Source organism: Arvicola amphibius, chromosome 4 (genome assembly GCF_903992535.2).
Source record: "Arvicola amphibius chromosome 4, mArvAmp1.2, whole genome shotgun sequence".
Classification (NCBI taxonomy): domain Eukaryota; kingdom Metazoa; phylum Chordata; class Mammalia; order Rodentia; family Cricetidae; genus Arvicola; species Arvicola amphibius.
Genome location: NC_052050.1, coordinates 58,804,226 through 58,829,771, shown reverse-complemented (window position 1 = coordinate 58,829,771; position 25,546 = coordinate 58,804,226). Strand labels below are relative to the sequence as shown.

Below are 25,546 nucleotides of genomic sequence, written 5' to 3'. Positions count from 1 at the left end.
AAAGGTAGTTGTGCCACCTGTGGAGCTGTTCTATATGCGGGCCCAGATCCTGAACCCATGGGTCTAGAGCTTACGCTTGCCCACCTGTGCCCCATGTGATTCTCAGGGTTAACTGTGGTTAGGAGTGGTGACTCTAGAAACGAGTTTCAAAGTCACAGGAGTAATTACCAGTAGACTCCTCTCTTACACCAGAGCCCTCCAAATCTCAGTAATAAAGGCTGTTCAGGAAGCTTGTGTGTGATTGGAAGGGAAGCCTGTGGTAAGCGTGTGAGCTGTGTGACTGTTGAGACCTCCTTCCGTAGTGCTACACGACAGTGCATACAACCTTCTGAGGATATAACCTAAGCAGCGGTGGCATGCCATCCAATTCTGTCGTGGAGGACTCTGCTTCTAGCCCTGTTTTCAGAGTCTTTACAACCTAACTTACTGGACAGGGATAGGTTTGAAGCCTCTTGGTTTGCAGTTTACCTGTCCAGGAGCCTTGCAACTTCCTAACTCCCATCTAACTCATTTCCTTCTAGGCAGTGTGATCAAGCTGGAGGAGCAGAAATCAGACCTAGAACGGCAGCTGAAGACCCTGACAAAACAGATAAAGGTAAAGCCATGACCAGGAACCTCCTCTGTCATCTTATTGGACATTATTCCTGTCTTAGGTCGTAACATTGGGAAAGAACCCTGCCATTCCCCCAGCCAGCTTCTCCCAGAGCAGTGATTCTCAACCTTCCTGTTGCTGCAACCCCTTAATACAGTTCCTCCTGTTGAGATGACCCCCAGCCGCAGCATTATTTTATTGCTACTTTATCACGGTAATTTTGCCACTGTTATGAATCATAAATGTCTGCTATACAACCCCCCAAAGCGTCACAGCCCACAAGCTGAGAGCTGCTGTCCTAGAGCATCTGGAGGCCATGAATCTGAGTCGTATATCCTTTCTGGCAGGGCACCAAGGAGTTAACCTCTTGTGCCTCTTCTAAGTAGTGAGACACCATTAAAGCCACATCTTTCTGCTTAATCCTTTCTTAGTGGCTGATACTAGGATTCAGGAGCCCATGCATAGAGACCCCAGCACCCTGCCCAGTATCTGAGGGACGTGTGGATTCTGTCATTTTTTAGGAGGAAACTGAGGAATGGAGGCGGTTCCAGGCGGACCTGCAGACTGCAGTGGTGGTGGCCAATGATATCAAGTGTGAGGCTCAACAGGAATTGCGAACTGTGAAGAGGAGGTTGTTGGAGGAGGAAGAGAAGAATGCCAGGCTGCAGAAGGAGCTGGGGGACATACAGGGACACAGCAGGTGGGTTACAGGAAGAGTTACACTTCTGAGTCTAATGGGCACATGACCAGTGCTTTGCTTCTCTTGATCTGTGTGGTGTAGTGTGTGTGTGTGTGTGTGTGTGTGTGTGTGTGTGTGTGTGTGTAGTGGCTAGGCTGCTGAGTCGTGGGGGATGGGATGCTTTTGTGTCTCTCTGTGCCAGGTTTTGCTGTGTTTTTTCTAGGATCACTGTACCACTACCATCGTCAGTATGCAGCTAAAGACATTCTGTCAGAGTTCTGCACAGGATTTTAGAAAAAAACACATCACCTATATGTGAAGGAAAAGATCTAGCCAGATGTCCTCTTATACTTAAAGAAAGGGTACTTGTTAGATTTTAGTATTTATCAGCATAGGGAGAGCACACTCGTGAATACTAACTTGCCTAGGTCTCATACATCAGGAAAAGCTAAAATGATTTTGAAGGAGCACTGCCTCTAGATAAAGGATCCATTCCTACCATCCCAGGGCTGTGTCTCCTGATTGCCAATCATGGGCTCTTGCAAAAAGGCCTTGACTTCAGAGGTAGAGGCACAAGGATAGAAGAACATGGTCTAAATAGCAAGTCTAAGCCAGCCAAGGCTACCTTACATGGTAAGACCCTGCCTCAAACAAAAAGAAACAAGAAAAGTCATGTTTCTGTTGGGGTCAGTGGTGACTGACACCTGTAATCCCAGCCCAAGGACAGAGGCAGGAAGATTAGGAGTCAGAGTCATCCTCAGCTACATAGTGAGTTCCCTGAACTTAATTCCCAGCACCCACATCAGGTAGCTCACAATACCTCAGTCCAATCGTGTTTAAGAGGAGGGTGTTCCTAAAGCAAACTTGAAATTTATTATTATATAAAATTTAAGTGGGGAGCTGGAGAGATGGCTCAGCAATTACTAGAACTGGCTGCTCTTCAGAGGGCCCTGGTTGGATTTCCAACAACCACACAGTGGCTCACAGCTATCTGTAACTCCAGTCCCAGGGGAGATCTGATGCCTTCTTCTGGTCTCAGAGGGTACAAGGTACGCACATACATGAGCATGTATGCATACAAAATACTCATACCCATAAAATAAAATTTAAATTTAAGTGGGATTCATAGACAAAATTATAAACAGCATTTTTGGCATTAGTAGTGTGGCGTCTTCCACTAATTGGGAGTCAGTATCCTTAACTTTGAGAATTTTGAGTGTTCAGAAATTAATGTTGAGCTTCCAAATGTCTTTCAAATATAAAATACTGTCTTTTAAAGTAAAATTTAGTGGCTTCTAAATATTAGTCTGGAGGTTGCCTTAATCTTTGTGCTTCCCAGGATTAGAAAGGCTGCTTGTTGACTTACTTGCTGAGCCTGGGGTCTGATCAGTGATCATGAGTTTCACAGCCTTGGGAAAGTTGTTAGCTTCTTCTCACAATTCTGTTTCTTTGAATTCTGTCTATCAAATCTGTTCCAGTTGTGCCTTGTGCCTTGTTCCTTGGCTACAGAAGAATTCAGTAGTCAGCTCTCAAGACCATTATTTTGTAGTAAAGTTACTTTCTGGCCACCAAAGAATGTGAAGTTTTTGTTTCGTTTTTTTAGATTGAAGTCAGATGGAGAATAGGAATAAAGGTCTCCTGATGTCCCCTACTAAGATGATCACATGATCCTTCTGTTTGCCTGTGTACCTGCTTTTGTTGTCTGTCTTGCTTCCACATTGTATGTCTTTGGAAGAGGAACCACGCCATAACTTGTATTGCTTACTATTTGCATTATTTTAAAGATTAATGTTTTATAAAATATGGGCTCTACATTTCTATGGTGACTCTGCATAGATTATTGTACAAAATGGTGCATTTCCTGTGTAGGGTCTCAGATCCCAGTTGAAACTCTGATGGAACAGGAAACCTCTGCCTGTGTCCAGACAGTGTAGGGCTCCATGTGCTACATTCTGTCTCTTTAAAAACACATCCGTTTTCTTATTTTCCTGAACATTTTAAACCAACTACCCAAATCAAGCAACTTATCACAAAACCTTTCAGAACTTTAGGACCGACAATGGTCAGAGCGGACGTGTCACTGAAAACCATTAGGCTTCAGAGTGGATTTGCCTCTCGTTGCATTTGACAAGACATGGGACAACTGCTGATGATAGCGTGTCTGATTTCACACTTCTCACAAGCTGCCTCCTTGAAGAACTGACTTTTTGAAAATTCCTTGCTGGTAACTCAGTGCCCTCCCGAACCTACCATATGAACAAAAATGGAAGCCAGCCCACATCCTCAAAGCTCCTGATGCAGCTTAATATTTCCATCTTAGTGGAACAAGTTCTTGCCTGACATGCGATTTGACTTTGACGGTCATCTCATAAGAACCCAAGGGTCATTCATGGAGAGACACAGCCAGACAGCTTGCAGAGGATTCTCTGATGAGATCCTCCAGGCACAGCTGAGAGAAAATAAGCGCAATCAAAATGCAGCACAACTATAACATGGGGCTAGCAATTCATACTCCCGTTCTGTGTAAGTGGACATTCAAAGGAATCACTGTAGAGTGAAGCTGATAGGTGAGCAAATGAGGAGCCTGGGTAGGAGTACAGAACAGCGTCTGTTATCAACAACCAAGTAACTAAAGCGAAGTGGGTTGTATTTAACTCATTAGTATTCTTTAGTCCCATTGTATTTTCAAATGTGGTTTTTTGTTTCGTGTGGTTTGAGTGTTTTGTTCTGAGCTCAAGTAATTCTCCCACCTCATCTTCCCTAGTATTTAGCACATGCCATTACTCCCTTAGAGTCAGAGTAATTGATCTTATTCACGGGATTGCCAGGTATGCTAGTGACATCTCTATCCCATACTTGAACAAAAGGATAAGTAATTCAAGATCATCCTTGGCTTCATAGTGAAATTGAGGCTAGCATGAACTACATGAGATCCTATCTTTAAAAAGAAAATCATAAAACGGGGGGGGGGGCTAGAAAAATGGCTTACTCAGTATGTAAGTATGCTTGCTTTGTAAGCATGAGGACTCCCTGTAACCAAGTAAAGAAGCTGGTCATGGGCACAAGTTGGGGTTGTAATCAGGTGGATCCCAGGAGTTCAGTGGCTACCCAGCCTAGCTGAAACAGTGAACTTCAGGTTCATTGAGAGATCCTGTCTCACAAGAATAAGGCAGAGAACAATAGAGAAAAACTCTTGGCATCTTTGTCTAGTCTCTGTGCATACAAGCACAAGTGAGCATAAATACATACACGTATATACACACACCACATACAGATACTCCTCAAATGTGTGTATAAATATACATACACACATGTATATAGCAATATAAGTACATATATACATATGTCCCCATGTATCTCAATATCTTAATACTAATATCTTGATGTTGTTAATTCATTTCTTTTTTATGATGCCAAAGGGTTTAATTCATAAGATAAAGCATTTGTGACTATTCATGCATTAATTATTCTAACAGCAACAGTCAATCATAAAACAGAAATTGCATGAGCTATAAAGAGAAATATGCAAAAGTCACAGAGAATAATCACGCTCTGTAAACTCATTCTTCTCGCTGACTGGCACTGTCTCCTCTCCTGCGCGGCTCTACTCTGTTTAGACTATGAGTAGGCAGTGTTTGTAAATACTTCCAAACTCTCCATTCTGAGGCTGGTTGGTTAGCTGACCTTTCTCTTTTGAGTCAGCATCCCAAGGGTTTGAGTCAGAAAGCCCATGTAGTCTCCCATGTAGTCCTTGGAGCTTCACTGATGGCCACCTCCAAATGTTAGCTGTGACTTGCGGGCCTGATATTTTTCTTCCAGAATTTGAATAAGCTAATGTGTTTTTATTAATGAACATAAAATGTTCTGTTTTCTGGACATATAAATTAGTGAATGAAAGTATAAGACATAACTTTCTCAGTCATGGCTTCTTCTCTGTTTGGACAGTTAGGAGATAGGCATTGAAATGAAAACTCATTCCAATTAAAACATCAAGTCTGGGATAGGATGTACCTCATTGGTATACTGCTTGCTTAGTGTGTACCAGACTCTGGGTTTAATCTCCAACATCCACATACATACATACAGCAAACCATCAGATCTGTTTCCTAAGAAGTTGAGTACTAGAGTCCAGCAGATACAGAGAAACATCTCAGTGTCTGGATTCCATGGAACCACTTACAGTCCTTCTAACCAAAGGTGTTGATGATGAACAGGACATGTACAGGTATCACGAATAATAGTGGAAATTATTTTTAAGATGACTTGTCCCATTCTTATGAAGTTTATCATAATAGTACCAATAAGCACTCTTGGAAGACATCTTCAAAAGAAAGAACCTATTAAAAACACGAAATACTTGCCCCCAATTTATAACATTAACTTTCAAAATAAAATGCTTCAGATTCACATGTGTTGATCCTTGAATTTCCCCTGGATCACACATTGTCCTCAGTGCACATGTTACCCTCAGTTAAGCGAGCAGTGTGGTAGCTTGTCCCGTACAGACTGCTGGAGCTGGCTTTTGATATGCGCTGTGCACTAACGTCCGTCGTGTGTACCTGTGCTGCCCTGTTACGTCCTTAAGCGCTAACATTTCACGGCCACACAGCGTGGGCTCTTTCTGTAGCTGCCGCTAGAAGTTCGTATGATGGAGGTCTAATGTTCTTGGGTGACAAAAATGTCTCTTGGAGCTCTCTGTGATATTGAATCCCTGGCCTTGGTGGAGAGACCAGTTCCCGTGGAAATTCTTACGCAGTTTCTTATTTAACCTTAGCATTCCTGGGGCCATAGGCATTCCATTTGGCCCTTAAAGTAAAAATTGACCATCTTCTATGGTCTTCTCAGCAAGCATAATTCAGTCACTTGCATATGCTCTCATCGTTAAAATACACAGTTATGACTTTCGATACCTATTCAGTGACGTTTCAGTGTGTGTGTGTGATGCTGAGGACCACGCCTAGGACCTTGCGCATGCTACACGAGTGCCCTGTCTCTAACAGCCTCGCTGTTGTGCAGCCTAGCAGACTGTAATCTAAAGGGCTATATGTGCCTCTTTGATCTGACCCCGATCTTCACAGATTTGTTTTAGAAAGTATGGATATGTTCTTCCCAAGTCTTTAGAATTTTTAAGCTGGAACAGTAAAAAGAAAAATATCATTGTTTTTTTCTTTTGGCATTGATGATGGAGGGAAGCATGAAACTCTCCAAATGCCAGGGACTGATGTGCACTCTGGATGTCTCTACTTTATCAGGACAGTTCTTGGAGAAGTTCTGGTGGAAGAAGCAGAGTAATAGCATTTTGTAGTCTTTGCCATTTTTTCTATCCAAAGAACATTAGCTTCAAAAAAGATTTAAAAAAAATTGCAGCAATAGAAATGAAAACATGGTGACTCTATATTCTGGGTATTAGCTCCTCCCTGTGAGAAGATAAGCTGGTAGCTCTTGTGTTTGTAAACAAAGATCCCACTGGCTTATATAACTCCTTTACCAGACTTCCCTCCCATTTCTATCTTCACAGCTCCATGGTCTCTGTCAGCTAGCAGAGCATTTGGTGGAAGAAAGACAGCCCAGCCCTTGCCATGATTGGAAACTACTGCCATTTCTATATGAAAGGGGGATCTGTAGAGGAGATTACCACTGTGTAAAGAGCGCATTTGTCTCCTGTGCCATTCACTATTCCACACAGAGTCATTACAGCCAGAGTGTCTTTAGCTTCCCTTCACGCTGGAATCAGCTCACTGCCTAATCACATGTTCAAAAATGTTTCCCTCCTTTTTCTCTCAGAAAATTCAGCATTCTCTCCCCCTCTTCCCCTCCCTCCCTCCCTCCCGCTCTCCCTCTCTCTCTCCCTCTCCCCCTCTCTCTCCCTCTCTCTCTCTCTCTCTCTCTCTCTCCCTTCCTGTCCCTCCCTCCCTCCCTCCCTCCCTCCCTCCCTCCCTCCCTCCCTCTCTCTGGAGAATAAAATGAAGTTCTGAAAAACAAAATACAAGTCTTGTGAAAAAAATATTTTATATGTAACTAGAATACACAAAGAATAGTGGTTTAGCAATCCCCAGGTATTGGTGAATGCAGCCCATGTGATGTTCACATTTTTGCTGCCTACTTAAATATAGGATCCAACAGTTTTGAAATTCATGCTAGTTATAACAAAATAAGAAGCCATCTGCATGATGCCTTAGACCAGAGAAAAAGTTCTGCTCCTAACATTGAGGCTTCCTTGAGCCTTTTCAAGCCATGGTATCATTTCATTACCTCATCTGAAGGAAGCTGCCCCTAAGCTTTGGTTGGTTTCCAGAGTCTTTGATGGGTTAACCATAAACACGTTTGGTTGATGATAAAGGATGTAGTTAGGTGAAGACGCCAATAGAAACCTAACAAATTAATGAAGGACAACTTACAACAAAAGCCTCATACATGAAACTCACCTGGGAAACTTAAAGACTTTCAATGCAGAAGCACACAGCTCAGAGTGGTCTGGAATGCAGCCTATGATTTGACTTCTGGAGATACATGTGTATGTGTAAAGACCATCAGGCAAAAACCTACTGCACTTCTCACGTGAGGGGCAGCTCCAGTAGAGATCTACCATGCTTCCTGTGTGAGAGGCAGCTCCAGCATATCCCTGGAGGCTTTCTAGCTACATCATATTAGAAGACATGAGTTAATCTGTGAGAAAAATGAAAATTAAGATGTGGAATTATTCTTAAACTCAGGAAGACATTTTGAGTTTATTAACTTCAAGAGCACAGATTTCACTAGAAGAATTGTAAAAATTTTTGGTGTGAAAAGCTTGGTATGAAAACTTGTAAAAAATAATGTAGATACTAGCAGGGTTTGTCCAAGTAGGACTGGAATTTGTCCTGAAAAATCTTTTCATCAGATTGAGAATTCCAAAATGACTTAAAATTTATGTGCCGAACATTTTCATATATAAACAATGAGGAAAATGCAGCCTCAATTTCAAGTGCGCAGCTATATTTGCAGTTGTGTATTGATCTGTCTTTACTCTGGATACTATTGAATGTTTTTATATGTGTTTATGATGTGCTAAATAAATATTATTTAGAGGAGTCTGCGGTTTGAATTTTAATCACTGGTTGCATTTTTGCAGGGCTCTTATGATAAACTTTGTTCAAAAAATTTTCCTGAATATAATTTCAGAACTTTATTGTTTTATGATGCTGGGAATGAACCTAGAGATTTATGTGTATAGCAAGCACTTCACCACCTCAAGCCCATAATACTTTCATATAATACAATCTATTTGTATTTTCCTTTGTTTCTTGGGTGGGGTGTGTGTGTGTGTGTGTGTAAGATTTTTTCTACTCCAGTATTTGTAAATAGTTTATTAAGTATCCTTCATTTCATACACATATGAATGTTCACACCCAGACATTTGATCCACCTGTGTTTACTGAATCTGATGTAGCATGTAGTTCTTTTTTTCCATAAACATAGCCAGTCCAACCAGCATAATTTATTATCAAAATAATTCTTTTCTGCTGAATAGAAATGTCACTTTTCATTGTTTATTTCATCTGTGCTCCCTGTGTCCAGAGAGGCCTTTCTAAATACGCTCTTCTTTCATTTCCTTTTGAATTAGTTCTGCTTCAGAATATTTTAATTGGATTATTATACCGTGTGTGTGTGTACACATATTTAAACTTGGCCTTTCATTTACAATTATTAACTTGCTAGCCATGGTGCTACATGTCTGTAAATATTGCCCTTGGGAGGTAGAGGCAGGAGGATCAAGAATTAAAGGTTATCCTGGGTTATCCAATGAGTCTGAGTCTAGCTAGGACTACTATCTCAAAAAAAGATAAAGAAAAGAGAAAGAACGGAAGGAAGGAAGAAACAAAGAAGGAAAGAAAGAACAACCCCATAAGTAAAATTGTCTTATTTCATCTTTTATTCTATTTTATGAAATTTTAAGGTTAATATTATCAATTGTGTCTTTCCTTTCATAAACTTCTGAAGGTCTGTTCTCTCCTAAATGTGATTATTATTTTATGAAACATTTTTATAGATTAGGACTTAAGTTTTTTTCATTTTTTAATGTTTTTATGTGAGGAGATGTTTCTGTTCATCACAGACTCTTGCATAAATAGCTACAAATATGTCAGGGCCTGACCTTTCCCTGAGTACTCGTAGATCATACCTGGATACACCATTCTGCCTGTCAATGAATGCTTCTACTCATCTACTCTACCATAAACAAGAGGGTGTGCTCTCAAAGAAAATTGAAGTTCAAATAGTGTGCAAAAGGAGAAGGTGCTCAGTATGTGTGGTGATTCACACCTTTAATCCTGCTGTGTGGTGGTGCACACCTTATTTTAGCTCTCAGGAGGCAGAGGGAGGTGGATCTCTCATTTCGAGGCCTGCCTAATCTACACAGTGAGTTCCAGGACAGCCAGGTTACATAGTGAGACCCTGTCTGAAACTTGTTGATGTGTAGTTTCTTCTCTGGAGAAACCTAGATGTGGAAGCCACATTTCTGGGTCTGCTTTGGCTTAGTTATTGTCCATGTTAGATATACTGCATGGCTTTGCCTGACCTGTGTTCAGAATCTTTCCATGGACTCCTCAGATAGTGCTCATATCCCTGAGGATGTGCTTTATGTTCTTGGCTTCATGCTCCTCTCCAGCCCTGGCCCTGTAGGGTAGAGGATACTAGCAAGGTAGACCCCTATCTATCATCTTTATTCTCTTTGTAAGGGAATTGGGGGAAAGTCCCTGGTACCCTCACCCATAATACACACACACACACACACACACACACTTACACACACACATATATATATAATGTGTAAAAATATATATATTTACTCTCTGTATACCAGAGAGTTTAAAAGTTTGTTTTGTTTTGTTTTTGAGACAGTCTCACTATATAATCCTGTCTGGCCTAGAGCCCACAATGTAGATCAGGCTGGCCTCAAACTCGTAGAGATCTGCCAGCCTCTAACTCTGACTCGTTAGTGCTGGAATTAAAGTTTAAGCTGTGGATGGTACCCTTCCTTAGTTTCTGTTGCTGATGGAAGATGCTTAACTGCTTTGATTTTTCTTGATGGGATTTGGAAAGTAAGATGTGTTTAAGCTACCATTTTACTTGATGTTTTTCCCTTGTTCTGTTTGCTAGTACTGAAAATAGAAAGTGAATTTCAGAAGATACTGTTTGATGCCTGAGATCAAAGACCTCATTATTTTTGCCTTATAATAAGAGCAACAAACTTCTTTTAGATCTGTTAAAAACATTAATAATTTTGTGAAGATGACATCCCAGATAAGGGCAAAGAATATTCAAAGGCACTGAATCAGGACATAAAAAGGAACGAAATTTCCGTGGCTGAGCTGAAAGCTGAAAGCTTAGATGGACAGAGAGGAGTCACCGAAGCCCACAATGGCGCTGTGAGAAGCCTGGGTCCAGGCTTTATTCTATTGTTCCAGCGTGGCAGGTGTAAGTGTGAGCTTGGTGGGACCACTCCTCTTTACAAACAATCTGTCTAGTGTGAAAGCACATCAGCATTGTGATGTGACACTTGACAAGTAGAGTTAACATTTGAATGCTTGAAAAATCATAATACACAAGAGCTCACCTGGACTTGGGCCAAAATAGACAATGCCACCAAGTGATACCAAAATCAACACCATTTGAAAGCTCTGTTCTACAGCCAAACAAGGTAAAGCTGTGGGTTTGAGGGGATGGGGGGATCTGAAGGGAAAGTCATCACAGATGTGTGTATACATATGTTAAATTACAACAAAAGACACAGAAGGTGGACCAGCAGCCAACCAGTGGTTGATGGGAAATGCTGCCTTTTGACAAACACATAATCCATTTGCATTCATGCTCCAGAATATCTGGCCTCTGGTTTTCTGTTCTTAGGTGATGGGCTTCCAACTCCCACATGCAAAGTAATGAACTAAGAGAGTACTGAAGTGAGTGCTGGTGGCCTTTTTCCTTATGTGTGTACCTCTCCTGGAACATGCACACCCTACAGAGAATTAAACAAACACTCCCCCACAAGCTCAGTTGGTAACCCAGATTCATCACTTGGGTACCATGTAGCTTTTGTCAAGATTTTCCTCAAAATTAATATAACGTAAGGGATTTCTGTAGATAATTATGCTTTCGGATACTCTTTCTTCAGTCTTCCCAAGTCTGAGATGCTGGTTTTGTGACATGTTACACTTCCTGGCATATGCAGTTAAGATCTATCCTGTGCATTTACTGAAATCACTGTTACAGCTTTAGATGTGGTGGCAGACATGCTTTGTTTCTGTTTTAGATGCAATTCCTAACCAGAAGCTGGCCATTTCTTTCAGGATATGGCTAAGGAGAAGAGCAAACTGCACAGTGCTATAGGGAAAACTAATGTGTTGGACTTACTGAGCACCAGAGTGTGTTCGTATTTTGAAGCCAACAGAAGCTGTGCCTATGGGTGACTTCGATTTTCAAGGCATATTTAACTCCATGTGTGATCCAACCTAGAGGCTAGAGTTGGCCTTGAACAGTTGGTTTAGCCAAGTGTATAATCTTGCACTTTACCCTTTATTTACAGAATTTACTGAGATATTCCTATATGATTAAATATTTCTTTTTCTTTCTTTCTTGGTTTTTTTTTTTTTTTTTCTGAGAGTTTCTCTCTGTAGCTTTAGAACCTGTCCTAGAACTCTGTAGACCAGGGTGGCCTCGAACTCACAGAGATCCGCCTGCCCCTGCATCCTGAGTGCTGGGATTAAAGGTGTGTGCCACTACCACCTGGCTGATTAAATATTTCTTAATATCTTTCATAATGTACAGAATTCATATTCCTCTTGGGAACACAATTAATGTGATCATTCATTTATTGCTCAGATCGTAACAACTCTCAAACAATCTAGTACAGGGAATTTCAGCTGGTTCACAATTAAAATATGAGTGAGGTATTCTCTATCTGAGTGTTTTAAATTACAGGATTTCTTCCTCAGTTTTTTTCTTTTAGAAATTTACATATGTATACTTAGATATCTGGGGGATTGTGACCCGGTCCTTCTCTAATTCATTGCTGTATCATACATACTTTATATAGGTTGAAGGTGACTTTGTATTATACTTTTAATGCATCCACGACCTGACACTTGGGGTCAAGTATGGAATTTCCTAGTGGTATCATATTGACATTCAAAAGATTATGAAATTTTTGTAAATAATATATATGTGTATATATATAATATATGTATATGGGTTTTTGTCTTTATGTATGTATATATACCATATGTCTTCCTCATGCCCATGGAAGTCAGAAGAGGACATTTGATCTCCTGTAACTGGAATTACAGACAGCTGTGAGCTTCTATGTGGTTGGTGGGAATCAAACCTGGGTCTTGCAGAAGAGCAGTCAAAGCTGAGCCATCTCTCCAGTCCCTAATTTCAGATGTTTGATCATTTCAGATTTCAGATTTTCATATGATAATGATCAGACTTATTCTTACTGTTAAAGCCAATCCAGCTGATTGGTCAGTATCATCTGGTTATGTGAAAACAGGCATCCTTTCCATTAGTTTGTATGGCTGTGTCCTTATGAGGCCTAAGGATATCTTTCCACTTATCATTTCATGTTTCATATCACTGGGAAACTTAGACACCTGAAAAGAATAACTTGCAGTATGTAGATCCTCTATTTTATCCCTACTAAATTAACAAGGAATGACATTTAAATAAGATATTTTAAATGACCTGTCTTGGTTGCTCTTTGGCAATAAGCCAGTTAAATGGAATGAACGGTGTCTCACTGTTGGCCCATTGTTTGATGTGCTTGAGAGTCACATATGTAGGAATAAGATTTTTTTCTATCCAGACCTGATCTCTTAAGCTGGTTTCATTTTCTTTCTGAATATCTACTTGCTGATTTTCCTTTGTTCTTTAATTCTTTTATTTTCTTTTTTGAGGTTGAGTCTTCCCGTTTTGCCCAGCTTGGCCTCAAATTCCTGGGCTCAAGTGATCATCCCTTGGCTTCCTCAGTATCTGGGGCCACGGGTTACACAATCACACTGGCCCACTATCTGATTTTATACCATGTAACACAAGGTGGGGAGCAAAACAACCACCTCTTTGCATCAAATCATTATAAATTACTTTAAAAAAAAAAATCAGTCCCTTACCATTTCTGAAATGCCTGATAGTTCCTCCCAAGGAAGTTTTCAGTTTACTGATTTTTTTCCCCACTCAAAAAGAGGAACAGTGCAATCAAGAGTAGTTTGCCTGCTTTACTTCTGCCTCACTTAAATGTAGCATATTGATGTTGGTCACAGCAATAGAAGAAAGCTAAGAGAATAATGACAGTAAATTCAATCGTAGGAGCTTATGCATAGCTAGATTAGTTTCAGAAAATCAGGAAATATTTTAAACCTTCACTGACCTTATTAAAATATATTTCCAGAAATATTCTGTTTGAGCCTTTCTCATGAATCAGTCATCTTGCATAACAGCTGTGGCAATATGATATAATAATAAAAAGTACAGTGATTTAGCAACAGGGAGGTTGGGAATTCTCATCTTGGCTCATTCACAAGGAGATTAAATGACATCCTAAAATCCTCTAGATAAGAAAGCCACGTATGAGAGCCGAATCATATGATCTGTCTTTAATAGTCCCCCATGATTCCCTGCTATTGTTTAGAAACCATACAACATACTAGAAAATTTGCATGAGAGTGGAAGCTTCGCACAGAATTTCCATTCTTATTCTCAGAGGGCAAGCGTCATATGAAGAAGGACTGGTGTGTGTAATGGATTGTACTTTATTTGGCGTAGACAGAAAAGTGTTAAGTAACTTGCAGAACTGCGGGGAAAACTGAATCAACAAGATTATAGACTGAGCTTCCAGGAACAGCTTTCTGGAGTTACAACACAACTGGGCCTTCACCATGTTGGGAACCCTAAACCAGGAGGTTGCCTGTCTGTTTAGAAAACTCCAACTATAGTTCCTAGCCCCAGGAGCACCTTCTCTCTGTTACAATCTGTGTCAACATAGTAAATGCCTGGTGTCCTGGCTCTGGCCCAAGCCTCTGATGGAGAGTCTAAGTCATATGAAACCTTAGCTAAGAAAGAGTCTTGGGATTCATCTATCCAACCTCTGAATGTGCCACGTGCAGTTTGGAGCACGTGCCATCAGGGCACTGCGTACACTCCTGACAGTTATTTATGATAAATAACACTTGTATATTTCTTCACAATTGCAGAGATATTCATGTGTTTTTCACTTAGAGATATTATTCTATTTATAAGTATATTATTCCTGACTGTTTCCTAAGACAGTATAAAAATAATTTTAAATTCAGAAAACTAATTTTAAAATTAGGATTCCCCTTCCAGCTTCACACATTTTGTCCACATTGGTTTTGTTTCCATCTCTGTCTTCTCCCCCACTGAAAACCCCCTCCACCTTTTCAATTTGATGTACTCTTTGCCATACAGACCTGTGAATGAAGAGTCAGAGCCCTCAGAGGTGGATGCTGCTGGTCGATGGCGTGGAGTCTATGTCAACAGAGCATCTCCAGCTCCTTCAGACTCTGCAACCACTGTAAAGTCCCTGATCAAGTCATTTGACTTAGGACACTCAGGTATTTTTACAAGACTATACATCCAAACCCTAGCCTTACATATCAAGCCTGTTTCTGCCACACAGGCCCCAAGTTGTTAGAACCAAGGGCTCACTCTAGCTCCTGCCACCCTGTGCAGGGAGCCTTGCTGAGGCTGTGAGGCCATGGGTAACAATGGGACAGCCTCATCCCTACTTACACTTCTGGTCGTACCCCTCCATTCCTTTCCTGCTTCATGGAGTCATCAATTTCAGGACCAACGTCCTGTATTCTGAGAACTGGCAAGGATGACCAGCAGCTTTATCTCCCAGGAAGTGATCATCACCTGCCTGCATCTGGCCTCGTTGTCGGGCGTCTCAACCATCCTCACTTGCAATATGCTATTAGATGTCTTTCTAGTTGGTCTTAAATGGGATCTTTCCTAGATCTGTTTATTGCTTCTGATCTGTCTGTTGCCAGCTTTTTCTGGAATTGTCTGACTGACTCATAGTCTCGCTTTGGTTGTGCATCTTAGACACAGGAGGCAATTACATATTCATACTTTAAGCATATGCACAAATATAGCATGTTGAAGAAACATTGTGCTTCGGTTCATAATAGAGATGATTTGCTTCTTTTGACTGCCACAAATGTGCTTTGTATTGGAAAACTGCAATAGTGGCTAATTCTAGGATGATCTGGTTGTCTCTGCTAAAATAGTTTCCAAATTGCTTAGATTAAGATTAGACAACATATTGAGAGGCAGGAAAAGCCAGTGAGTCAGTCTGTAGATAGAGCATGAGTCATCAGTAATGATTGGTGCATTAACGCTCCTGTTGTTTCCCCCCAAGAAAAAACCTCATCACATACTCCTTTTCCTCTTCCTCCGATCGACATCTGAGACCAGTTCTCACTCACCTAACACTTCCCACACTTCCCCTTTCGTGACCCCAAACCAGCTCTAGTGCAGAGGAGAAAAGGGTAATAGAGTAGACATTAAACCGACATTGTGAGAGTTTTGTTGTTTTGAGACAAGGTCTGTCTGTCCTGGTTGTCCTGGAGCTCACTATGTAGACCAGGCTGACTTCTGCCACCCTCCTGAGTCCTGAGTGCTGGGACTAATGTGCACATCACCACACACAACTCATCCTGAGTCACCTAACAAGGGTAGCAGATCAAAAAACATTATTGCAGTTTTGAACTGGATTTAGGTATTTATGTTCTAATCTCTTCTTGGCAGGTGGAGCTGGACAGAGTATTGCTGTCCACAAGACTCCCAGAAGTCCCCTGAGTGGGATCCCAGTGAGGACTGCTCCAGCAGCTGCTGTCTCTCCAATGCAGGTATAGAAGAACCCAGAAGCAGCTCTGTGTAACCCAGGTGTTCTTTACACTTGTCAATGTGTGCCCGTAGAGCGAGAGGACTTACAGAGTCTATACCCTTCCAACACTCATTTCACTTTAATAGTGCAGTGTAAGACCTGTGACAACAGAGATACTTGGTATTTTGTTCACTACTAGGTCTCTTGGCTAGAAGAGTGGGTGACGGTCATCACATCACAGTAGAGCGCAGTGAATTTCTTTTTATCGCGTGAAGGACTCTATATTAAAGGACCGTCCAGTGTTGGTTGTCACTGTAGTAGCCATTCTATTTTAAAGACCACATCTTCATCATCTGCAGTTACTTAGTCACTCTTGATGGCTGTTTCGGTCATCATAGATTTAACTTGGTACAAAAACAATACAGTGAAGGTCCTTGTGCAAGCTTTCGATGCCCTGAAGCCTTATTTCTGTATGAAAGCATATCAGGATTCATTTCAAAATGTTGGAAATTGCTCCAGTTAGCAGAAAGGAATTTAGTTCAGAGGCCTTGGTACTTCAAGACTAGAAGAGATAGCTAAAACCTTGGTGAGCTCATGGGAAAGGCTTTCTGACATCTCAAATTGCCCCTTAAATGTGCTTCTGTTTTTGCTTGATTCAGAATATCCTTCACTAAGTGCTTACTTTGGACAGTGGCCTCCGAGGAGAGCTAAGATCAGCTTCAGAACTATATACTACCACTTGTGCATCCAGGACAGCGAAACACATGCCTCATAATACCCACAGCTGTGGGATCAGACACCAGAGCTCCTCTGTAACAGGAAAGCAAATGAATCCACAGCCAGCAGAAGGGCAGCTGCGTCCTCCTGGCATCTTCCAGAGTTTTGAGATAGGCCTGTCTGACATCGTGAACCAAGCATTAAGAAGTTTAGAAAGCATATCCTTTAGCTTTCTAGTCTCTCAAAATAGTGAGCAGTGAGGGGCTAGTCCTTAGAACTCTAGAAAGCAATTTCTAGACATAGAAAGTGTCCTGTTAAAAAGGGAGAAGGATTGGCTTTGTCCTCGCACATTGAAACACTTGATAGATATGTTCCTTCTGTGTACACTTTGTTCACATAGAAAGTTCTGTTTCCCAAGAATTTTGACATTGTGTACATGTTGAAGATTTTAGTAAGTGAGGTGACACTGGGTTTCACTTTTGTGTGTTGTGTGCTTCTTCTTACATGACTATGTAATGTTGCTTTGCATCTTCCAGGTATGTACTTACATTCACACTGACCACTTTACTATGTGGTTTTGGCTTTTTCCTGTTTATAAGATACTTTGATGCATTCTCTTTAACCTTTATTTTTTATACAGAATACTTCTTTTAGGGGCTGGAGAGATGCCTCAGTGGTTAAGTAGACTTACTACTTTTACAAAGGTCCCAGGTTTAGTTTCCAGTACTCACATGGAGCCACACAACTGTCTGTAACTCCAGCTCCAGGGGTCTAATGTATCTGGCCTCTTCAACAGGCACCTGTACTCACGCCTATACCTACACACATAGCAAGCCGCCCGACTTTTCTTTAGAAGCGACTGTTTTATCTTGTAAAATCATAATTTCCGTTCACTGAAGAGGTGGTTTTGTTTGTTTTTCCTGAAATGTTTTTTACTAAAGATAACACTGTTCAGTATTTTCTTTCATGGCTTTAAGAACTTTTTGTATCATTTAAGTATCTTTCTATTAGCTTATTAAAATATTCTTCTCTAGTATCAAAGAAGCCTTTTATTTTGTTGAAGAGTTTTTCTTTTGGCAGGGTATCACTGTATAGCCCTGGCTGACCTAGAACTTCCTATGTAGACCAAGCTGGCTTTGAATTCACAGAGATCCACCCACACTGCCTCCCACGTACTGAAATCAAACACGCACACCACCATGCCTGACTTATTTGTTGAGTTTTAAAACCCACAAAAACATGGGTTTGTATCTAGGTGTTCATTTCCCACCTTCAGAACCTCCTGGCAGCAGAAGTAAATCTTTTGAGAAAGGTAATCTCATATGGGAACCTACCTTACAGCTATTCATTCTCTTTCTTTCTTTCTTCCTTCCTTCCTTCCTTCCTTCCTTCCTTCCTTCCTTCCTTCCTTCCTTCTTTCCTTCCTTCCTTCCTTCCTTCCTTCTTTCTTTCTTTCTCTTAAATATGTTTTTGTTTGTTTGTTTGTTTTTTAAGACGGTTTCTCTTTGTAGCCCTGACTGTTGTGGAATTCTGCTTTGTAGACAAGGCTGACCTTAAACTCAGATGTGCCTGCCTCTGCCTCCCAAGTGCTGTGATTAAAGGCTTGCACGGCTACCACCTGGTACAGCTATTGTTTCCATATACAGAGTCCTCTAGTCAGTTATAGAATTCCAGCCACATAGGACTTCCTAAAAGGGGTAGGATTAGATCTGGCAGGAGGGAGATGTAAAGAGAAAGCCAAGAGTTTGGAGAGCTGATGAAAGAGTCGGGCCACAGACAAGAACAACAGAGAACCCAAGCTAGAGGTGTACAAAAAGAGCAATGTGGGTGCATCAGTTAAAACTGCTAGAGACAAAAAGAAGCACTGTAGGGCACTCAGGACCAGGCTTCTGGTGTCAAGGGAGCCAGGACAAGACCACAGCTTCCCCATAAAATGATTGAAGCCAGAAGCCAGAGCCACTGGAGGAGAGCAATTGTTTCCAGGGATTCCTTCTGACCTCCACTGGTACACTCACACATCACACACACACACACACACACACACACACACACACACACACACACACAGAAACATGCAATTAAATAAAATTAAACCTTTTTATTCTCATATAATCATAAGAAATCATTATAATCACTTTGTGCTGATAACTTTGAAAAATCTTAGAAAATTGTAAAGTTTATGTTTATTTTAGTAGCCTGGAGTTCAAATTATTTCTGCAAAGGAAATACTAGACCCAGAATGCTTAATAATAAAATCTAAAGCACTTAAGGAAGGGAATAACATCAGTAGTAGTCATGAATTCAAACAAATACTAGGAAAAAGGGAGACACTTTTCAACTCATGAGCCAGAGTAGTTTTATTTTTCCTGGTAAGAACAGAAAAAACAGGACAATTAAAAGGTGAGTCGCTCATAAACCTCCATGTAAAATTCTTGAACAAAATCTTATCAAACCTAATTGAATAGTATATGAGAAGTATGCCAAAGGGGTTTTGCTCCAAGAATGGAAGGTTTTAACTATTAAGAAGAGTTAGGGAACTCACCATAGTAACAAAGAAAGAAAATGTGTATTCTCATCTTAGTGGGTAACAGCCAAGTGTAATTGAGGAATACCTTTGTGACACTAGCAATTGAACATGCTAGGCAAGCTCTCTACCTCTGAGCTATGTCCCTAGCTCTTGTTTTGTTTTTTTGAGATAGGGTCTGGCTATATTGCCCAGGCTCCAAGTAAGTCTTAAATTTTTAATCCTCTGCCTCAACCTTCTGAGTTTTGGTGACTCTTCTTGATTTAAACAAAGAGAAAAACCTTAGGAGCTGGAGTATAGTTCTGTAGTAGAATGCTTGGCTAGTATAGACCAGGCCATGGGTTCAGTCTCCAGCACTACAAATTAAAAAATCCTCAGGTTGTTGAGATGGCTCAGTGGGTAAAGGCACTTGCCTTGTAAGCCTAGCCAAGTTTGACTGTGAGAACTCACGGTGGAAGGAGAGAACCAGCCTTGTGGTTCTCCTTGTGTTATATTATCCTGTGATCACCACACTTTCTCTTTATGTCAGTGTCTTAATTAGGGTTTGTATTGCTGTTATAAAACACCATGACCTAAAGCAACTTGGGGAGAAAAGGGTTTATTTCATCTTAGAGCTTGGAATCATCCCTGAAGAAGCTCAGGGCAAGGCGGGAACCTTGCTCCCCATGTCTTGCTCAGACTGCTTACTTATATCATCCAGAACCACGAACCCAAGACTGGCGTCACTGCCTGTGGGTTGGGCTCTCCCACATCAATCATTAATCAAGAAAATGCCCTGCAGGCTTTCCCACAGGTTCATATGGTGGGAGCATTTTCTCAACAGAGGTGGCCTCTTCCTAAATGACTCTAGCTAGTGTCAAATTGACACAAAACTAACCAGCACAGTCAATTATGTAAGCCATTTTTTCCTAATTGTGACATACGGGTGCCAGTGTTCAATTCATGTGTACTATCTCTTTCAAATTCTTTTTTTTTTTTTAAATTTTGTGTGTGTGGGTGTTTGGCATGCATGTATATATTTGTACCATGGGCATGCTAATGCTCTTGGAGGCCAGAAAAGGGTATCAGATCCTTTGGAACTGGAGTTACAGGTGGTGGTGAGCTGCCATATGGGTGCTAACAATTGATTATGGTTCTTCTGGGAAGAGCAGCCAGTACCATTCAACAGTATCTCTAGCCCCTCTCTGGGAAATTCTTTAATCTATATCATAATAATAATATTTATTATTATTGGCAGTAATAATACTTGGTGATGAAATTTTGGGTGTTTTTCTGTAAGACTAAATTGTTAGGGATCTTTTACTTAACATAATGACTTCGAAAATAAAATTTCAAAATGTTTTTTTTGAAAATTGTATTCTAAAACAATTTTTATTTATGAGGACCACTGGGAACCATGCATTTTATGCTTAATATCAGTGTAGAGTGGGACTCCTAAAAAATGCTCTGGGAAGTTTCAAGATGGTTCTGTGCACTGTGTACAGACAGTGTCAAGGTCAGTATTGCTGTTCATTGTGGGTCGAATGAACTATGGAAATGATAGTAGCTAACCCATGAGATGCTCGCATTATTCTGAATGGATTTTTAGTCATCTCATCCTCCCAGCAATTTCCATGACACTATTAGCGTCACATCATTTTCTAGCTAAAGCGCAGAAAATCACATGGCCCAAAAGCATGTGGCAGTTGGTGGAATTCAGGCTGCAGAGGCCCCTCTGGGTCATGTGGTCACTCCTACTGCAGTTCTCATGTGAATCTGTAGTGGATACAGCTTGGCAAGAGTCCAGCACAACTCCAGGCCCACATTGAATTAACTCCAAGATGGATTTAACAAACAAAGCCAAATGGCACCCAATAAGTATGGTGGTGTTAATATTTATGCTTTTATAGACAAGGTATTTTTGTTTATGGGAATAGCCTGTGTTTGCAAGTGTGTGTGTGTATGTGTGTATGTGTGTGTATAGCTATACGTGTGCACGCATGTGTAAATATATGAGTGTATGTGTGCATGCATGTGCGTGTGATAAGATCTGCACTTGTATCTATGGGACAATATGAGGTATTTGACTCAAGTGTCAAATGCGTTAGGATAACCAACCACACTCTTGGGTTTTTTGGAGTTCAACGTAGTATTGCTAACTATAAACACAATGTTGGCCTGCAGATCACCAGAACTTTTTCCGGAAGTAGGACAGACTCTGCCATCCAACAGGAGTTGCTGGGCAAACATTTAGGCAGTTTCCACCTCTTGACTATTGTGGATTAATGTTGCAATCAACATGAGTGTACAAACATCTCTTGAAGATCTTGTTTTCAATTCTTCTGGTTAAAAGCCTATAAGTAGGGTCATATGATAGACCTATTTGGATTTTTTTTTTTGAGACAGTGTCTTGCTATGTAGCTCTGACTGAATTTGAACTCACAACAAAGTCTTGACGGGCCACAACCCACAAAGATTGCATGCCTCTTCCTCCCAAGTGTTGGATTTAGGCGGGGGCCAACACATCTACCTTTATTTTGAAGTTTTTCAAGAACCTTCATTGTATTATATCTAGCATCATTATATGCCTACCAATAGTGCATGCAGATTCTAAGCTTTTCATATTGTCACCAATACTTGGTGTTTTCTTTTGTTCTTAAATAATAGTCTTAAGAGTTGGAATGAGATGGTGTCTCCTGGTTTTGATTTGTGTTTTCATGATTGGTGATGTGGATCATTTTTGTATATACTCTTTGACCCTTGATACCCCAAAGGGATGTGTGTGTATGTGTGTGTGCATGTGTGCATGTGTGTGTAGTATGTGTATATGTGATGTATACATGTTTGCAGGTGTGCATATTTGTGCATGTATATGTGAAGGCCAGAGGTCATTATCAGGTATCTTCCTCATAGCTTTCTGTCTTATGTTTAACACAGGGTGGGTCTTCTAGTGAACATGGAGCTGACCAATTTGCTAGATTAGCTGACCAGCAAATTCCCCTTTTACTGCACCCCTTACCATCACGCCAGGATTCTCCTGTCTCTTGCTTACCAGTGCTGAGATCATAGGCATGCTGTCCCACCTCACTTAAAACATGGTGTTTACAGATATCCTTGAGAATGTATAGAATATTCCAGAGAGGGTATTCCTAAAACCGGTTAATAACAGTTGCCACTGGGAAAAAGGAATTGGTGGTGGAAGTGAACTGGGGATTATCTTTTCATATTTGTTCTCTTTAAGCCAGTTGAAGTTATATTACAGTTTGAAAAAGTAAGTTATTTTAAAAGCTCCCTAGGTGTGACAATGTGATTAAGAGTCGTGTCCAGGCACAGCAGTGTGCACTTGCGTTCTGCTGTTGTCACGTCGCAAGCTCGTCATGCTGAGGTGCCCTTTGGTTTTGACAGAGACACTCGACCTACAGCACCATGCGGCCAGCCAGCAAAGGGATGGCTCAGCGCTTGGATCTGCCGGACCTTCCCCTCTCAGGTAACTTGTGGAAACACAAGTGCTTTTGTCCTATTTTATGCTGTTCACTTTCCGTTGCATGAACTCGAACTTGGTGGTATTTATTTCTGCTGATTTCATCCCCTCAGGATGAAATCATTTTGCCCATCAGATCCAAATGTGCAGCTCATACTAGAAGAAATGTCTCCTACTTGCTATCTTCCTCAGTGTGTGTGGATGCAAAGAGATACCAACTTGGCTAAATTTGATTTTCTTTTTGTTGTTGTTGTTGTTATTGTTATTGCTTGGTTTTGTTTTTTTCCAGACAGGGTCTCTCTGTGTAGCCCTGGATGTCCTGGAACTCACTCTATAGAGCAGGTTGGCCTCAAACTCAGATTCGCCTGCCTCTGCCTCCAGACTTCTGGGATTAAAGGTGTGCACCACTACCTTCCAGATGGGTTTTGTTTGTTTGTTTGTTTGCTTAATAATTTTAGTTTTTTGATACAGGGTTTCTTTGTGTAACAGTCCTGGCTGTCCTGAAACTTGCTTTGTAGACCAGGCTAGATCTCACTTAGATACTCCTACCTCTGCCTCCCAAGTGCTGGGGTTAGAAGCCTGGCCTTTTCTTTCTTTTTCTTCCTTCCTTCCTTCCTTCCTTCCTTCCTTCCTTCCTTCCTTCCTTCCTTCCTCCCTCCCTCCCTCCCTCCCTCCCTCCCTCCCTCCCTCCCTCCCTCCCTCTCTCTCTCTCTCTCTCTCTCTCTTTCTTTCTTTCTTTCTTTCTTTCTTTCTTTCTTTCTTTCTTTCTTTCATAAACTGAATCTGAAGATAGTACCTCGTATTCTTAAAAAATTTACTGTGTTATACAAAACCCTTGTCTGGTTTTGTGTTTGTTAACTAATTCCACAGTCCTTAAAATGTGCCATATTTAGACTTTGAGTTTTATTCTCTTCCTCTTGTTGCACTGTATCCTTTTCAAACTCAAATCCTGACAGTGAAGCGGAGGTTGTAATTAGTGGGTCTCCTGGGTCACATTCTTACTCTGCTGGGCCTCCAGTGCTGATGGTGCAGAGCTGTAGCCATTAAAGGAAAGTAAGCGAAGCCCTGGTTGGCCTTGAGTCTCTTGGCATTGTCATTCCTATCCCAGCTTTGGGTTTGTTATGCTCTGGCTTCTTCATCTCTAATACAGAAATATTTCCAGGGTTGGAGAGATGGCTCAGTAGTTAAGAGCACTTGCTGCTCTTGCAAAGGACCTGAATTTCCTTCCCAGTATCCACATTAGGTAGCTTATAATCACCTCTAACTCCAGGAGATCTGATGCCCTCTTCTGGCCTCTGGAGGCACCTGCACTCATGTGCACAGTCTCACACTCACACATATACACATAACAAAATAAAAATTGATTTAAAAAAACAAAAAGAAAAACAACTTTACTTCATTGAGTCATTTGAAGAATTGAATTAATTCATTTAAAACCAGGTCACTGCCTCGTGTGTCGTGGGCATCATAGAAATACTTGCCGCTAATCTTTCCTTGCTGTTGTCTGCTGAGCCTGTGAGCATGCTCAGAGAAAGAACAACAGTGCTTTTGCTCTAGTAAATGTTAGTAAGTTTTCTGGAAGCTTGGTTCTAGTCCCCTGCACCAAGCTAATACACAAAAGTATTGTGAAGTAAGACACAAAAAGTTCTGCTTACTCTGTGTTGTAATTTAAGTATGCAATAGCATCACATCTAAAAATACCCATAGCTTGCTTAATAATTACATTATTACAGATAATCATCCAGCAGCCTTCAGCAACTTAGCATCTTTTCCCAGCAGAGGGTCTTGTCTCGATGTTGATGTCTACTGACTTTGGTCAGGTGGTACTTGCTGTAGCTGGGGTAATGGTGGCCGTTCTTAAGACACCAGTGATGTTGACCATGTTACCTCTCCTTGCCTTTCCCAAGGGCTTTCTCCCACATAGCACTTCTTTCCAAATCAGACTCACTCCTTTCAAAACCTGACCTTCCCCCCTGAGTTCATGTCATATTGTGAATCTTTTGTTATCATTTCAGGTGTTCACAGCACCTTCACCAGGCAGGGATTCTGTCTTAAGAGGCTGCTTTCTTTGTTCCTCCATCAGAAACAACTCAACACCCACCTCTCCTGAGATGGCAGCATTTCAGTTGCCCCTCGGGTTCCATTGCCAATCTAGGGCCTTTGCTATGTTCACACCTACAGTCTGGGATCCCTCAAATTGATAATTAAGGGCTGGGATCACCTGCTTCCAAACTCCCATTGATATTGACATTTTTACTTCTTCCCATGAATGTTCCTATTGGCATCTGGAGTCCCGAGTCTTTTCAGAAAGCTTTCCATTTATTTTTCTCTGATTCATGAGAGGAGTCATTATTTGTTGCAGCTATAGCTTATGAAATATTTGCTTAATAAGACTTGAAAGTCAGAATTACTCTTTGATCCATTGGCTGTGGAATGGCCGCTGCGTCAGGAGGTTAAGAAATGTTAACAAAAGAACATTAATTTTGTGCATCTTCATCAGTATTCTCTTGAGTGACCGACCAGGTGGGCTTTCAGTGGGCAGTGAAGGTGATGTTGATTTTGTTATTACTGCACATGTCGATAACGTATGTGTAAACATGTATGTACCACAGCACAACTGTGGAAATCAGAAAAAAACTTTCCTGATACTTGTTCATGGTTTTTGGGGATTGAACTCACTCAGATCGTCAGAC

At 41.0% G+C, this 25,546-nt stretch overlaps 1 protein-coding gene across 2 annotated transcripts in view; it reads left to right on the top strand.

The window, feature by feature from the left end:
• Specc1 (sperm antigen with calponin homology and coiled-coil domains 1) overlaps window positions 1-25,546 on the top strand; it is a 221,276-nt gene that overhangs the window by 122,791 nt on the left and 72,939 nt on the right. For both annotated transcript variants that reach the window (XM_038326804.1, XM_038326806.1), the window contains 5 exons: window positions 522-595; window positions 1,114-1,292; window positions 14,730-14,875; window positions 16,074-16,174; window positions 22,778-22,859. In XM_038326804.1, coding sequence (XP_038182732.1) covers window positions 522-595; window positions 1,114-1,292; window positions 14,730-14,875; window positions 16,074-16,174; window positions 22,778-22,859 — 582 coding nt within the window. The remainder of the gene's footprint in view (window positions 1-521; window positions 596-1,113; window positions 1,293-14,729; window positions 14,876-16,073; window positions 16,175-22,777; window positions 22,860-25,546) is intronic.